This window comes from Pongo abelii, chromosome 19 (assembly GCF_028885655.2).
Source record: "Pongo abelii isolate AG06213 chromosome 19, NHGRI_mPonAbe1-v2.0_pri, whole genome shotgun sequence".
Lineage (NCBI taxonomy): Eukaryota > Metazoa > Chordata > Mammalia > Primates > Hominidae > Pongo > Pongo abelii.
The window spans coordinates 43,019,391-43,035,057 of NC_072004.2; the positions used below are offsets into that span (position 1 = coordinate 43,019,391).

Sequence of the window (15,667 nt, forward strand, 5' to 3'; positions counted from 1 at the left end):
CAGAAAATTTGTTAACACATACACATTCAAGGCTCTCGTCAGTCCATTAGTCAGTTAGTCTCCATGTACTCATACTATCAGAATATGGGCTGTTCACATTTAACATACATGGTCTGGAAGAGGTGATGAGAGAAAAAGTATCATTTGCTAAATATGATAAAGAGCCCCTTAGTATGAAAGAAAATACCTGTTACACGTGAAGCAGACTTTGACGGGTAAGGGAACGAGACCATTGTGATCTAATTCATGCTGTGTCTTCTTAACATTTTTCCCTGTGGTTTCCTCCTTTCTTCTCCTCTTGCTAGAACCTAGAAAAGAAAATGATGGTGCTGAGCTATCCCTGGCTTCAGAGTTCCTAGCCTGCAATATGGAAATAACATTAAGTGACAAAAACAGATCTTAAGCATGTGTCATGGCCTAGGCATGAATTGCTCTCTGAGGCCCCTGGGGTTGATTTTAAGTTAGAAAAAAGAATGAGAAGGGAGGAAAAAAAGAGACTAATACATAAGTCAGAACCAGAAGTCACCTGTTCTATGGCAGAAACACATCTAACTGTTTTGCAAACATAAAATGGTCAGAAATGCTAGGTTAGATACAGGCAACTTAAGAAATGTAAATGTCCAAAGTCACATAGTCAATAAGGACTACTCTGTGGAGTTGGCCTGCAGCCTTGAACTACTGGGCTCAAGCAACCTTCCTGCCTCAGCCTCCATATTAGCCAGGACTACAGGTGTGGGCCACCAAACTCAGCTAACTTTTTTATTTTTATTTTTTGAGAGATGAGGTTTCATTATGTTGCCAAGACTGGTCTCCAATTCCTGGCCTTAAGCAATCCTCCTGCCTTGATCTCTCAAAGTACTAGGATTACAGGTGTGAGCCACCACACCTGGCCCACATTTTCCTAAAAATCAGAGAAGCTTTGATTCTATATGCATCCTTCTTAAGCCTACCAATTTCACTTTCTTTGGGAATAAAAAGTAAGACCTAGAAGCTTTACGGTATCAAGAAGCCAGGACTTAAAAAAAAAGAAGAAAAAAGAATGGAGGACAATTTGACAGTATCTATCAAAACTATAAATGCATAGTTTTGACCCAGCAATTTTATTGTCCTATAGACACAGTCACACATCTATACATGTATACAATGATGTGATGTATTTACAAAGTTATTCACTGAAGCACTAACAGTAGTAACAAAAGATTTGGAACCTAAATGTTCATTAATAGAAAATTGGTTAAATAAATTATGACGTATCTGTACAATGAACTACTATGCAATCATTAAAAAAAGCGAGAAGGCCAGGTGCAGTGGCTCATGTCTATAATCCCAGCACTTTGGGATCCTCTGAGGCGGGAGGATCATGTGAGCACAGTTCGAGACCAGCCCTGGCAACATAGTGAGACTCTGTCTTTACAAAAAATATAAAAATTAGCTGGGTGTGGTGGTGTGCACCTGTGGTCCCAGCTACTTGGGAGGCTGAGGTGGGAGGATTGCTTGAGCTGTGGTCACACCACTGCACCACAGTGCAGTGCAGCCTGGGTGATAGAGCAAGACTCTATCTCAAAAAAAAAAAAAAAAAAATTCTATATTAATATGAAAGACTTCTAGAACATATTTTAAAGTGAGAAAAAAAAGCAACGTGTAGAATGGTTTAACTAGCACGTTACTTAAGGGGAAATTAATCAGCATATATCTGTATTTGCTTTTACATGCACAAAGAAATTTGAGAAGAGTAAGAATCAACCAGTGGTTACCTGTGAAGAGCAAGAAGGTGGAAAGTAGGCAAATGGCAGACGGGTGGGAGGGAAAATTTTCATTGTGGCCCTTAATATTTTTTGATTTTTGAACCATGTGAATGTATAATACTTTTTTTAAAAAAAAAGATAATTCTGGGGCCGGGCGTGGTGACTCACACCTGTAATCCCAGCACTTTGGGAGGCCGAGGTGGGCAGATCACCTGAGGTCAGTTCAAGACCAGCCTGACCAACATGGTGAAATCCTGTCTCTACTATAAATACAAAAATTAGCCAGGCATGGCAGCATGCGCCTGTAGTCCCAGCTACTTGGAAGGCTGAAGCACGAGAATCGCTTGAACCTAGGAGGCGAAGGTTGCAGTAAGCCGAGATCGTGCTACTGCATTCTAGCCTGAGTGACAAAGTGAGACTCACAAAAAAAAAAAAAAAAAAAGAAAGAAAAAAGGAAAAAGATAATTCTGGGGGAGGGGTAGGAAAGAAGTTGAGAAACTGAGAAAATGGAAAACTGAGTAAGCTCTGTAATGGCTAAGACCTTCAAAGATCTCTCCAAGCAGAACCAGGAACAGGAACCCAAGACAGTAGCTACATGAACAGTGACTCCACAGGCAGCACTGCTCTTGTGCTGGTCCTTTGGGGAAACTGGGATTGGGGAGGGATATGATGATGGTTTGGCTGACCTGGTAGTGCAGTGGTACAAGTCAGTTCATTGGGCAACTGAAATTGGGTGGGGTTCCGCTCCATGGCGGCAGCAATCAGCAGCTCAAAGGGCCGCCTCAGCTGGGGCTGCACATAGTCTGGCTCCGCTGCTACTGGTTCCTCATCCACGTCAATGATGTCTTCGTCGACATCATTCTGCTCAGAGGTGGGGGTCTCTGTGCTGGCGCTGGATGTGGGCGTGCCAGGCCTGCTGGCTCTCCTTTCCAGGATCCGGGCATGGGCAATGGCCTTTAGTTCAGTTTTGCTGGCCGATCTGTCCAACAAGTCAGTGTCACTGCTGGGGGATGTAGTCCGTTTGCCAGATTTGTCCACCAGTCCATTGACATGACCCAGCTCCTTTTTCTGCTCTCGTTTCTGTGCAAATGAACAGGTGGGCCCATCATGAAAAGTACCATGAAACAAAGAGATGGGTGCTACGAAGTCCTGGTAGACCACTAACCAAAATCGTAAAAGGCCTTCACATATCACAGACTCATCTACCTGGTCACTTGGAACACTGGTCTGTTAAAATTGACACAACTATAACTGAACTAAAGCTGACAAAACTGTTGCATCAGAGAATCACCAAAAAGCGTGGTAAGTTAGGCATAACTATACAAAATATACATCATTAACATTAACTCATCATATGACATACAACATCTATAAAGTATAGGGTAAAGGGCTAAAAAGGTAACACAGTGAGAATAAATTTAGTGAGACCAATAGTAAAAATCAATGGGGCAGGCATGGTGGCTCACGCCTGTAATACCAGCACTTTGGGAGGCCGAGGCAGGCAGATCACCTGAGGTCAGGAGTTTGAGACCAGCCTGGCCAACATGGTGAAACCCCATCTCTACTGAAAACACAAAAATTAGCTGGGTGTGGTGGCACGCGCCTGCAATCCCAGCTACTCAGGAGGCTGAGGCAGGAGAATCGCTTGAACCTGGGAGGCAGAGATTGCAGTGAACTGACATTGCGCCACTGCACTCCAGCTTGGGCGACAGAGCAAGATTCCATCTCGAAAAAAAAAATCAATAATGAGATCACTATGAGCCTCCTGACCTCCTGAATGGTTTTAAAAACTTTGCTCAAAATAAGTGACACTTCTTAGAAAGTGGGGAAATGGAAAAAGATTAAGTGTACTCAGTAGGACTGGATATCTGATAGTACATTTTCCTCCAAGACTCCCAATAGAGTGGTCAAATGAAGGTTTAACACTGATCTCCAGGCAGGAGACCTGTGATCTTGTCCTATTTCTGCCTCTGATCCCCTCTGACCTTGTGGTGACTCAGGCTGGTGGGCAGGAATTTCTTCATCTGTAAAATGAGACAGAAAAATCTTTCCCCTCCTCCTCTCAGGGATATGGTGGAGGGAGATAAAAAGGGTCATATATATGAAAGGGATAATTTGGAGTTGGAGTAGGACCTAGTGCTTCCACTACAAATCATGATAGGGCCTGAATGTCAGGAGCTGATGAAGGCCAGAGGATGTATTATTTCAAACCACTTCAGTGTAAATACAAGAGGCCAAAGGGGAGTAGTGCTGGTGATAGTGGAAAAGGCAGACTTGGCACTGGTAGGCAAAGAGGTCTACGTGAAAGCTAAGAGAGGCATCTCAGGAGAAGTGCCATGTTAGAAAAGGGCATACTGTAATCCCCAACAAGTAGCTCTCCTTCTAGAAAACTGATGAAGAGGTAACAGAGGTTTGGAATGACAGAATTTGGTTCAAATATTGGTTCTGTCAATTCCTTTGAGTCCTTGGGAAAGTTAATCTACATTTTTGAGCCTCCGTTTCTTCCTTTCTAAAATGGAAACCTACTGCCAGCATTCGGTATCCATCTATGGCTGGATGGATAGATAATGGGATAACGTAATAAAACACTTGGCATACGATGGTCACTAACATAATATTTCCTTTTCTCCACTGTCTTTACCTCTTTTCCTTCAGCTCCCCTAAACCTTTTCAGGTCCAGCTTTTTTGAGTGGCAAGTTTGAGAGGGCTCCTAGCTGGCAGGTGCCTCTAACAGGCCCTGCTCTAACCTAATTAGGGATGCACAGGAAAGGATCTTGGAAGGTGGAAAGGCTGGAAGACAGCCTGGTTTATGGAGAAATTTAACTACAGCTGTGGTTAGGTGGTTGACTTGGCTTTGGCTTGCTTTTAAATATGAATCCTTATGCACGTATTTGAAAAATAATGTCTGCTTGTTTACTTTCTTTCTTAAAGGCTGAAACTGTTACACACATAAACCACAATCTGAATCATCTCATCCTGTTTCTGCAACCAAGGAAGTCATCATTCATTGTGACATCATGTTCGGGGACCAGGCAAATAGAGGTGAGGTCACAACATAGGAAAGTTGCTTGGTGTATAATTAGTGTGGGGAGCACAGGAGGGTGGATTACAATGCACAGACAAATTCTAATCCATAGTCTGTAATTTGAGGGTTGGGTCAATCATAATTTGGGTGCAAGCACACCTACTTCCTTTTTTAATAAGGGAGAATTTAGTTCTTGTTACCCACAAGAGTTCTCAAAGTAGAAAATAATAAACCATGTTCTTGAAGCCAGTACTGAATTATCAAAGCTGAAGGAAGGGAAGCTAAAGAAAGATTAGGCAACTTGGGGTACAAATGGGTTCAAAATCCTCTCCATCAGTATGCCAAGTCTCTGGATACCAGTGACTTATTTGCCCTGGGGTGAGAGAAAACTCCATTTTCCATCAACCTGGAGAAGCAGCCTTCGTTTTCCAGCTATGGATAAGGCCACTTATTAGGAGGACAACAAGAAGGTAAGACTACTCCTGTCACTAGTGACTAAACATGGCTCAGTAAGTTAACACACCTCTTCTGCCCATTTCAGCAGCCCATGTTTGGATTTTTAGGCCCTACTGGATTCCAAACAGTCACCATGGGAAGAGTGGGGTGATTCCAGGGCTGGAAGAGACAAGAAGAAGGGACAAGAATGCCTTCAGGGCTAGGCCATCTTAGCTCTAGCGTATCAGTGCTCTGGATCAGGCTTTCTGGACAGTCTTCAGAAAGCAGCATTATTACCTTTCGGCGAACAGTGCACCGGTGACACATCCACTCTCCAGGAGGCAACATTTCTTCACTCAGTGGAGGGTTACTGTGGGGAACAGACAAGGGCAAGACTAAATAACTAGCCCTTTGAGGCAGTAGGAAAAGCCTAGCTAGGTTTGCACGTTCCTAAACTCCTATTGTGGCCAGTCCTGCAGGACTGCTAGGGTTGTCTCCTCCTTCAAAATGCCTAAGTCAGCATCACTCATAATAACCTAAGGAGTGAGCATCCCTTCCCACACCTTAGAGAGAGAAGCCAAATCCAGAGCTATTAACACTGGGTTTGTAGGGAAAGGTATAATAAAATAACTGAGAGGTCCTCCACACTGTTTTCTTAAAGCCTGTTAGTGTAGGGCCAAGCTTTTCTAACTGCTGTTCAAAGCCCTGTCACATGGTCCCATTCCATCTTCCCAGACCCCTTCAGGTGCTCTTCCCACTATTCAAATGGAAGACTTCCTATTTCTTCCTCTAGAATACCCTTCCTTTAGAAAGCTATGCCTGTCAAAACTCTATTCATCCTTTCATACCTGCCTCAATCAGTGTGATGGATTAAAGACAGCTGCAAATTATTTGCTCTGTCTCCCATCCACAGGTAGTCCCTTTCCCTCCTCTTGAATTGTGCTTGTCTTATGACTTGCTTTGACCACAGAATGCAGCAGAGGTGACAATGTTGCAACTTCCAAAGCTGGGCCTTCAGAGATCTGCAGATTCTATTTTTTAAAAAATATGCTTGGAAAGTTCCACCTCAGAGCACTGCTGTCATGCTATGAGAGAGGACATGGAGGAGACAAGGTATTCCAATCAACAGTTTTGGGCTGGGCGCAGTGGCTCATACCTGGAATCCCAGCACTTTGGGAGGCCGAGGCTGGTGGATCACTTGAGGTCAGGAGTTCAAGACCAGCCTGGCCAACATGGCGAAACCCCATCTCGACTAAAAATATAAAAATCAGCCAAGTATGGTGGCACATGCCTGTAATCCCAGCTATTTGGGAGGCTGAGGCAGAAGAATTGCTTGAACTTGGGAGGTGGAGGTTGCAGTGAACCAAGATCGCACCACTGCACTCTAGCCTGGGCAACAGAGTGAAACTCCATCTTGAGAAAACAAAAAACAAAAAACCAGCTTCAGCTGAACTCCAAGCCAACACGCAGCAGCAACTACTGCTATGTGAGTGAGTCATCTTGGACATACCAGTTCAGTGAAGCCTCCAAATGACTGCACTCCCAGCCAACATCATGTGAAACAGAAAAATCACCCAGCAGAGCCCAGGCAACCCTCAGAACTGTGAGAGATAATAACAAGTTTCTGTACCAGGCCACTGAGTTTTGGCGTAGTTTGTTATGCGACAATAGATAACCAAACAGCTTTTCCATGAGTTCATATTACTGCTGTATCTTGGACCTCTTGCTGCATGGGTTAGTTCTCTTTTGGCACTTCTCATGCTTTGCCCATTTCAGCAGTTCTCTTATTTATTTTATTAGAGGGACTAGGACAATGATTGGATCTCTTCCCTCCTTGTATTTTTATAATATAGAGGTTGTGCACACAGCGGATCACCTGAGATTGGAAGTTCAAGACCAACCTGGCTAACATGGTGAAACCCCATCTCTATTACAAATACAAAAATTAGCTGGGTGTGGTGGTGGGCACCTGTAATCCCAGCTACTTGGGAGGCTGAGGCAGGACAATCCTTTGAACTCGGGAGGCAGAAGTTGCAGTGAGCCGAGATTATGTCATTGCACTCCAGCCTGCGTGACAAAACTCGATCTCAAAACAAACAAACAAACAAACAAAAACAAAAAACAGGCCAGGCATGGTGGCTCACACCTGTAATCCCAGCACTTTGGGAGGCCAAGGCAGGCAGAACACGAGGTCAGGAGTTTGAGAATAGCCTGGCCAACACGGTGAAAACCTGTCTCTACTAATAATACAAAAATTAGCCAGGTGTGGTGGCGCACGCCTGTAGTCCCAGCTACTCAGGAGGCTGAGGCAGGAGAATCGCTTGAACCTGGGAAGTGGAGGTTGCAGTGAGCCGAGATAGTGCCACTGCACTCCAGCCTGGGCGACAGAGTGAGACTCCGTCTCAAAAACAAAAACAAAAAAACAACAAAACAAACCACATTTATGCTTAAGAAATTCCTACCTTTGAGTTCTTGGCTAAGTCACCTACTTGGAATGCTATGTAGGAAATTTTTCTTCAAATAATGGGGGAAATGGTTAAAAAAAAAAAAAAATTGAGTATTTTTTTTTTGAGATGGAGTTTTGCTCTTGTTGCCCAGGCTGGAGTGCAATGGCGCGATCTCAGCTCACTGCAACCTCCACCTCCCAGGTTCAAGCAATTCTCCTGCCTCAGCCTCCTGAGTAGCTAGGATTACAGGCATGCGCCACCATGCCTGGCAAATTTTTTAGTGTTTTTAGTAGAGACGGGGTTTCTCCATGTTGGTCAGCCTGGTCTCGAACTCCTGACCTCAGATGATCCGCCAACCTCGGCCTCCCAAAGTGCTGGGATTACAGGCGTGAGCCACCACGCCCAGCCAAACTTGAGTATCTCAGAGCTTAAAGCTATGCTGTTTTACCATTTCTACATAAAACAGCACTTGACTTGGCAAATTTTCTTAGCTCCCTGTTTCCCCAGAGCCCTAAGCATACATGTCAGATGCCCACCAAGGCTTCACAGCTCATTACTTCCCTTCCTCCCTGTTTCCTTAGTGAAATCTCAGGAGGATGCTTACCAGGAATCAGGAAACTGGAAAAACAATCGCCTGCTGGGACAGATCTCCAAGCCCTAGAGGACCACAGGTGAATGTCACCTGTAAGTCTCCGCTCATTCTCGCCAATGTAATTCTGCAAAAGGCCACATCTAAACTACTGAAATGCGTGCAAGTAATTTTCAAAGGCCTACAGACTCTGCTATGCTTCAGTAGCTGTCCTATCAAAATTAACCCTGAAGGGTGTCACTTCTGATTCTGTTTCTCATCATTTCTGTTCGTCTGCCCACTGGCTTTATACCAAGATATCCTACCTCAAACATTTAAAACATTTAAAGTAGAGAAGATAAGACCCCTGTGGCCAGAACCCTCTTCTTTCTCCAGCTCAATCAGTTGGCCGGCTCCCTACACAGACCATACTGTTTCTCATCTGTGTCTCTGCTCACTCCAGGGCTGCTACCCACAACTACACCACTCTTCCCTAACTACTTCACCTGGTAAACTCTTTATCTTTTGAGACTCAAGTAAGGTATTCTTTCCAGGAAGCTTTCTCTGAAAGTCTCTGGTTCCCCAAAGCACTTCTGCACCACTGTATTCAACCCATTACATGTCTGAATCCCCTTCTCCATGCCTCATTTGCCTTTGTACCTCCACACACTGTACAATGCCTGGCATGTAGTAGGTACTCAATTAAGCTTTAAAGAACTGGGGAACACTAAGGAATGGGCTTCTAGGAAGTGAGTGTAATCCTTCAAAGCTATGAGGCAAGGTAATGCAATGGGGCAGGCAACTGTTTTGTGGGTTAAATCACACATGAAATTACTTATGTTTTCTAAGTTACTACACAATGAGACGCAATAGGAGTCCAAGTCCATACTGGCAAGCCTGTACTTATTGAACCATCCCACCTCTACTCATTTTAATCTTCTTTAAACAATTTGATTTTTAATCTCGTTTATCTTAACACAAGGTAAAATGCTTAAAACTTGTATTAAGAGGCTCTCAGAAGTAGCATCTTGCTGGTTTCTAAAGGATCACTTTTAGAGTTACCAAGTTTAAGAACACACTTCTGGCCAGGTGCAGTAGCTCATGCCTGTAATACCAGCACTTTGTGAGGCCGAGGTGGGTGGATTGCTTGAGCCCAGGAGTTCAAGACCAGCCTGGACAACATGGTGAAACCCCACTTCTACTAAAAATACAAAAAATTAGCCAGGTGAGGTGGCATGAGCCTATAGCCCCAGCTACTTGTGGGGCTGAGGTGGGAGGATCACCTGAGCCTGGGAGGTAGTGCCGTGATCGTGCCACTGCACTCCAGTTTGGGCAACAGAGTGAGACCCTGTCTCAAAAATAACAACAACAAAAAACAAACAAAGAAAACCACACATTTCTCAGAATTCTAGATAATGACCTTAGGCTCCTTTTGTTAAGCCTGCCCTAAAGTATGGATAGGGGCTATGAATTTAGGGAGTAGTCCAGGGAAACCCAAACATTGTCTCCCAGATGAAGACAAAACATTTAAAAGACTGAGGCCATCATTCCTTTTTTTTTTTTTTTTTTGAGATGGAGTCTTGCTCAGTTGCCCAGGCTGGAGTGCAGTGGCGCGATCTTGGCTCACTGCAACCTCTGCCTCTGGGGTTCAAGCGATTCCCTTGCCTCAGCCGCCTGAGTAGCTGGGATTACAGGTTGCCCTCCATCGCACCCGGCTAATTTTTATATTTTTAGTAGAGATGGGGTTTCACCATGTTGGCCAGGCTGGTCTTGACCTCCTAACCTCAAGTGATCCGCCCACCTTGGCCTCCCAAAGTACTGGGATTACAGGCGTGAGCCACTGCACCTGGCTGAGGCCATCACTTCTTAAGATTTGCTTTTTTTTTGTTTGTTTTGAGATGTAGTCTCACTGTATCACCCAAGCTGGAGTTCAGTGGCGTGATCTCGGCTCACTGCAACCTCTGCTTCCTGGGTTCAAGTGATTCTCCTGCCTCAGCCTCCTGAGTAGCTGGGATTACAGGTGCCCACCCCCATGTCCAGCTAATTTTTGTTTTTTTTTTTTAGAGATGGGGTTTCACCATGTTGGCCAGGCTGGTCTCGAACTCCTGACCTCAAGTAATCTGCCTACCTCGGCCTCCCAAAGTACTGGGATTACAGGCGTGAGCCACTGCGCCTGGCCAAGATCTGCTGCTTTCTTAGGGACAGAACATGCATCTTGAAATAACAAATTTGAAAAGATGGTATCTTGGGAGAAGACAGTAATATCTAAGATTAGATGGATAGGAAAGAAAGGTCTTAGAAAATGATCATCATAGACATAGCTGGAATACAAGAATCACCCATCATAAAGCTTTCTCATGACCATGTTTCCTCTCTGCTTCAAGCAATTAATTCCTTTCAAGCTATTTAGAAGGCAGCTTTTCAATTCAAACTTCTATCTTTTTTTTGAGGCAGGGTCTCACTCTGTTGCCCAGTCTGGAGTGCAGTGGGGCAATCTTGGCTCACTGAAGCCCTGACCCCCTAGGCTCAAGCAGTCCTCCCACCTCAGCCTCCCGAGTAGCTGGGACCACAAGCGCATACCACTACACTGGGCTAAGTTTTGTATTTTTTGTAGAGATAGGGTTTCACTATGTTGCCGAAGGCTGGGTCTTGAACTCCTGGGCTCAAATGGTCCGCTTGCCTCTGCCTTCCAAAGTGCTGGGATTACACGTGTGAGCCACCACGCCCGGCTCAATGCAAATTTTTTAGAGGAAAGGGATTCATGAAATGGTTCCAGGAAAGACACTGTCATTGGGGTAAGCTCAGGAACCAATTCTGAAAGAGGCTGTTTTGCTCCATATCAGAAATACTGCTGACAGGGAAAGGACTCCAGGGAGAAAGGAGATTCTGCAGCCTCACGGTACTCATGTACTTATTCTGAGGACTCCCCACCTCAGCTGCCCATCTCAAAACTCCTTCTGCAGGTGGGTGTGGTGGCTCACGCCTGTAATCCCAGCACTTTGGGAGGCCAAGGTGGGTGGGTCACTTTAGGTCAGGAATTCGAGACCAGCCTGGCCAACATGGCAAAACCCTGTCTGTACTAAAAATACAAAAATTGGCTGGGTGTGGTGGTGCGCACTTGTAGTCCCAGCTACTGGGGAAGCTGAGGCAAGAGAGTTGCTTGAACCCAGGAGGTAGAGGTTGCAGTGAGCCGAGACCGCATCACTGCACTCTAGCCTGGGTGATGGAACGAGATTCTTCCTAAAAACAAAAACAAAAACAAAAACCCCTCCTTCCTTGGAAGAATGGTATTCCCATAAGCCTAGTGGGCAACTCTGAAAACAATTACATGCACACCAGAGTCTTTAAATCATGATATGCTTGTCAAGAAAAAAAGGCTCTGCCCTCGCTCCCTCTCATCCTCATATATCAATGAAGACAGGGTGCTGGAGGCCATCCTTTATAAGAAAAAATCATTAAAAGTTAAAAGTCACATAACACTGAGATTACTCTACCAGTTTCAGCTGCTCAGCAGTGAACACACTATAATGAGCCAATGCTGCTTTTGTAAAGACATCAATGTGTTTCTTAAACTAAAGCCTAGAAATAGCACAGTGATAATTTCATTGACATCTAGGTATTACAGTTCACAAAGTATCTTAACAGATGTTCTTATTTGACCTTCACTACCACACTGAGATAATTCTTGTTCCCATCATACAGGTGAGGAAACTGACTTATCTAAAGCCACTAAGTAGCAGAATTGGAACCCGAATCAGTTTCCTGGCTCTTTGAAATCTTGAGCCTAAGCTATTTTTGTTGTTGTTGTTGTTTTGTTTTTGGTTCACTCTCAGGATATGCTTCAGAGCCCAAGTTGTTTTTTAAGAACCTCTAGTAGTTTTCTTATTTCTGGGGTACACAGTGAAATATCCATCAGGGTACCCTCCTTAACCTCAAGGCTGAGCATTTCCTTCTACATCAGTCAATATTTATTGAGTACCCATGACTTTCTCATCAATGTACTAGGTACCACACTGAAAAATGAATGCAAAGCAAACAAATTATCATCTACCCCATCAAAAAAGTAGCCTAGGCCAGGCTGTAGCTCATACCTGTAATCCCAGCACTTTGGGAGGCTAAGGTGGGAGAACTGCTTGACCCCAGGAGTTAGAGGCCAGGCTGGGCAACATGGTGAGACCCCGTTTCTACAAAAATACAAAAATGAGCTAGATATGGTGGCATGCGTCTGTAGTCCCAGCTACTTGGGAGGCTGAGGCAGGAGGATCACTTGAGTCCAGGAGGGCAAAACTGAAGTGAGCCATGTCCACACCACTGCACCCCAACCTGGGCTTCAGAGCAAGACCCTGCCTCAAAAAAAAAGTAGCCTTGGGGAGAGAAGATCAAAGTCATCCATCCACTCAAACATTATTGGATGTTTATTTTAGACTAGACAATGTGCTAAGTGCTGGTATTTCAGACATGGTTCTTGATTTTAGGGATCATGGGCTGGAGACAAGGTGAAAAGGACATGCAGTAATGAGAACATACATAATCAACTACAAACTGATTCTTACCATAAAGACCCACGTAAAACTCAATTGCTTATGGATGCCAGAATCAATGAAGAGCCCCAAAGTTTGGACATTTGGTACCTGAAGGTGACATGGGATTTTTTCCTACTCTTTTCATAATTCAGAGCTATTTAACAAATGGTAACTCAGCCACTGAGCCTTTAAAGACAGTGAAGTTAAGGATCGTGAGGAGTTCAGGAGGAAGCCATAGTTTCAGAAGCAGGTATATTTCTGCATTTTGATAAAATACCTGATAAAAGGAAGGTTCTAGGAGTGGGGACATTTCTCCTGAAAATGAATGTTTAAGTCTGTCTAGAGCACAATAGTGTTTGAACCTTTCTTTTCTTTCTTTTTTTCTTATTTTTTTTTTTTGAGATGGAGTCTTGCTCTGTTGCCCAGGCTGGAGTGCAATGGTGCGATCTCTGCTCACTGCAACCTCCGCCTCCCGAGTTCAAGCGATTCTCCTCTGGAGTAGCTGGGATTACAGGCACCCGCTACCACGCCCAGCTACTTTTTGTATTTTTAGTAGAGATGGGGTTTCACTATTTTGGTCAGGCTGGTCTCGAACTCCTGACCTAAGGTGATCTACCCGCCTATGCCTTCCAAAGTGCTGAGATTACAGGCGTGAGCCACTGCGCCCAGCGTATTTGAACCTTTCGATTCCTTCTGAGAATTATCTGAGTATTTGGGATGGTGAGCTCTGGAATAGTTGTCTTCTGTACCTGAACTGGCTTGTCTTGGAAAACTGGTAGCTTTTTAGCCAACAGGCCAAGGACCTCTACTTTATTTTCTGGCTTCAGAAGAGCATAGCCTGCATTGCTATGGGACAGGCATTCTCTTCCATAGGCAGAGATGACAGTGCCCTCTGAAGACAGAGCTCTTGCAGAGTATCTTCCCATTTTCACTGCTGTTGATAAGTTTCCTCCCAGATCATTTGTTAAAAGGCCCTGGCCTACAATTCCTGGCCAGAAAGCGACCGTTGACTGCTTTTACAACTCACTATTTTATTTTGTTTATTTTATTTTTTTATTTTGAGATAGAGCCTCACCCTGTCGCCCAGGCTGGAATGCAGTGGTGCGATCTCAGCTCATTGTAGCCTCTGCCTCCCGGGTTCAAGAGATTGTTGTGCCTCAGCCTCCTGAGTAGCTGGGATTACAGGCATGCGCCACCACACTGGGCTAATTTTTGTATTTTTAGTAGAGAGATGGGGTTTCACCATGTTGGCCAGGCTGGTCTTGAACTCCTGACCTCAAGTGATCCGCCCTCCTCAGCCTCCCAAAGTCTTGGGATTACAGGTGTGAGCCACCACTCCTGGCCCCAGCTCACTATTTTAACCACTACCTGATCTTAAAGACATGCTGTTAGTTATAAAGCTGTTCATAACAATAAAGCCCTAAATCTTCAGAGACTGTACATTCAATTGGAGGGTGTGTTTCTCAGTTTGGTGTGGCTCTCTGTGAGGCCTAGAGGGCCTACAAAGTGTTAAGAGTAATATTTACATACAAACCAATTCCTAAAGCCAACCTCTTCAGCATGACTCCAACATACCTAGACTCCCATAAACAAATCCAAATGGCCCATCTCTATTGCTGAGGAGGGTATCTAGATCAGTCTATTTCCGGACATCAAGGAGAAAACCACAAACACACATCCCTCAGCTAACTGTAATACCTATACTGACAGACCTCTGTTTCAAAGATTCAAATCAAAGCCCAGAGCCAGATGATCCCAACTCTCAGCCCGAGGTTAAAGTCCAGTTTTAATTTAGAATGCCTTGCATTCACTAATAAGGCTGCAGCTCAACACTGCAAGTGGAAGATGTTGGTAGTTGTCATGGTGCTTGGCTCTCTAATTAAGAGGATCTATTTCAAGTCATATACCAGTGTGGTTGATCTGAGTCTAACCTCACTCATCTCCCTCGCCTATTAATACATGTGAACCTGCACAACATTAACATTTACTTCAGATTTAGCCGCTACCAGTGGGACCTGTTGCTCCACAGCACCATGTTAATTATCCATCCAGCACAAGCAGTTTCTCAGTCTGGAATTGGAGGGTAGAGGGGGGATGGGGGAATAAGAGAACAAAGGGAAGAGGCAAGAGGCAGAGGGAGAGAAAGCAAGTAGATAAAAAATATTTAAGAAAAAGCACACTCCATTTTCTCTTTCTGGATTAACAAAATAATTCTATTTAATACAAATACTTAACAGGAACACTATGTAAATAGCATATCCATATACAATACACCAACAGCCTACTAAGCGGGTTCTCTTCCAAAAGAGGTCAGTCACATGAACTGGTAGGGTCCTTCTTGTCAGAACCCATAATTCTTCAGAAATCAGAAGCTCTCTAGCCATCTACGGCAGTTTCAGTCGAAATAAAACATCAGTTGGACTAAGGAAGAGTTCACTGCCCCTATCATCATCTGTATGCCTCCCCACCCTTTTTTTTGGTGGGGGAAGAAGTGTTCAGCAAGCAAACAATAGGACTGAGCAGTTTTGATTTTTAATTTCACAGTTCACAGGGCTCATCCATCTATCTGAGGACCACTACCAGATAAAAATCCTGCAATTATATTTAGTCTCACTGTGTAAGACAAACTGCAAAACATAATACATGCTCAGAACTAGCCTACTCTCCCTCAGACTGGCCCTGCGGCCCTCATCCAGCTCAGAAAATGTGTTGGTACTAGCCAAAATGGAGAGTGAAGGTGATCACTGAAAGGACCGCAATCATGTCTCAGCCTCCTAGCAGCCATCTTGCTCTATAAAGGGACCCATGAGCACAGAGAACCAGCCTTTTATAAATGAAAACAAACTTATGTCATGGAAAAGCTAAGTGGTGCTGGGTAAAGTTTAATTTAAATTTTAATTTAAATTAAAAGTTGCATTAATACA

At 44.3% G+C, this 15,667-nt stretch overlaps 1 protein-coding gene and 1 long non-coding RNA gene across 4 annotated transcripts in view; one reads left to right on the forward strand and one right to left on the reverse strand.

Moving 5' to 3' along the window:
* Window positions 1-15,667, reverse strand: part of PHF12 (PHD finger protein 12) — a 45,894-nt gene that overhangs the window by 15,878 nt on the left and 14,349 nt on the right. For all 3 annotated transcript variants that reach the window (XM_009251445.4, XM_002827190.5, XM_009251446.4), the window contains 3 exons: window positions 5,503-5,575; window positions 2,432-2,825; window positions 188-308 (listed from right to left, as the gene is read on the reverse strand). In XM_009251445.4, the coding sequence (XP_009249720.1) occupies window positions 188-308; window positions 2,432-2,825; window positions 5,503-5,575 (588 nt within the window). The remainder of the gene's footprint in view (window positions 1-187; window positions 309-2,431; window positions 2,826-5,502; window positions 5,576-15,667) is intronic.
* On the forward strand, window positions 4,780-8,701 carry LOC129051318 (uncharacterized). Its single transcript, XR_008515482.2, has 2 exons — window positions 4,780-5,240; window positions 8,234-8,701. It is a non-coding gene; the product is annotated as an uncharacterized LOC129051318 (long non-coding RNA).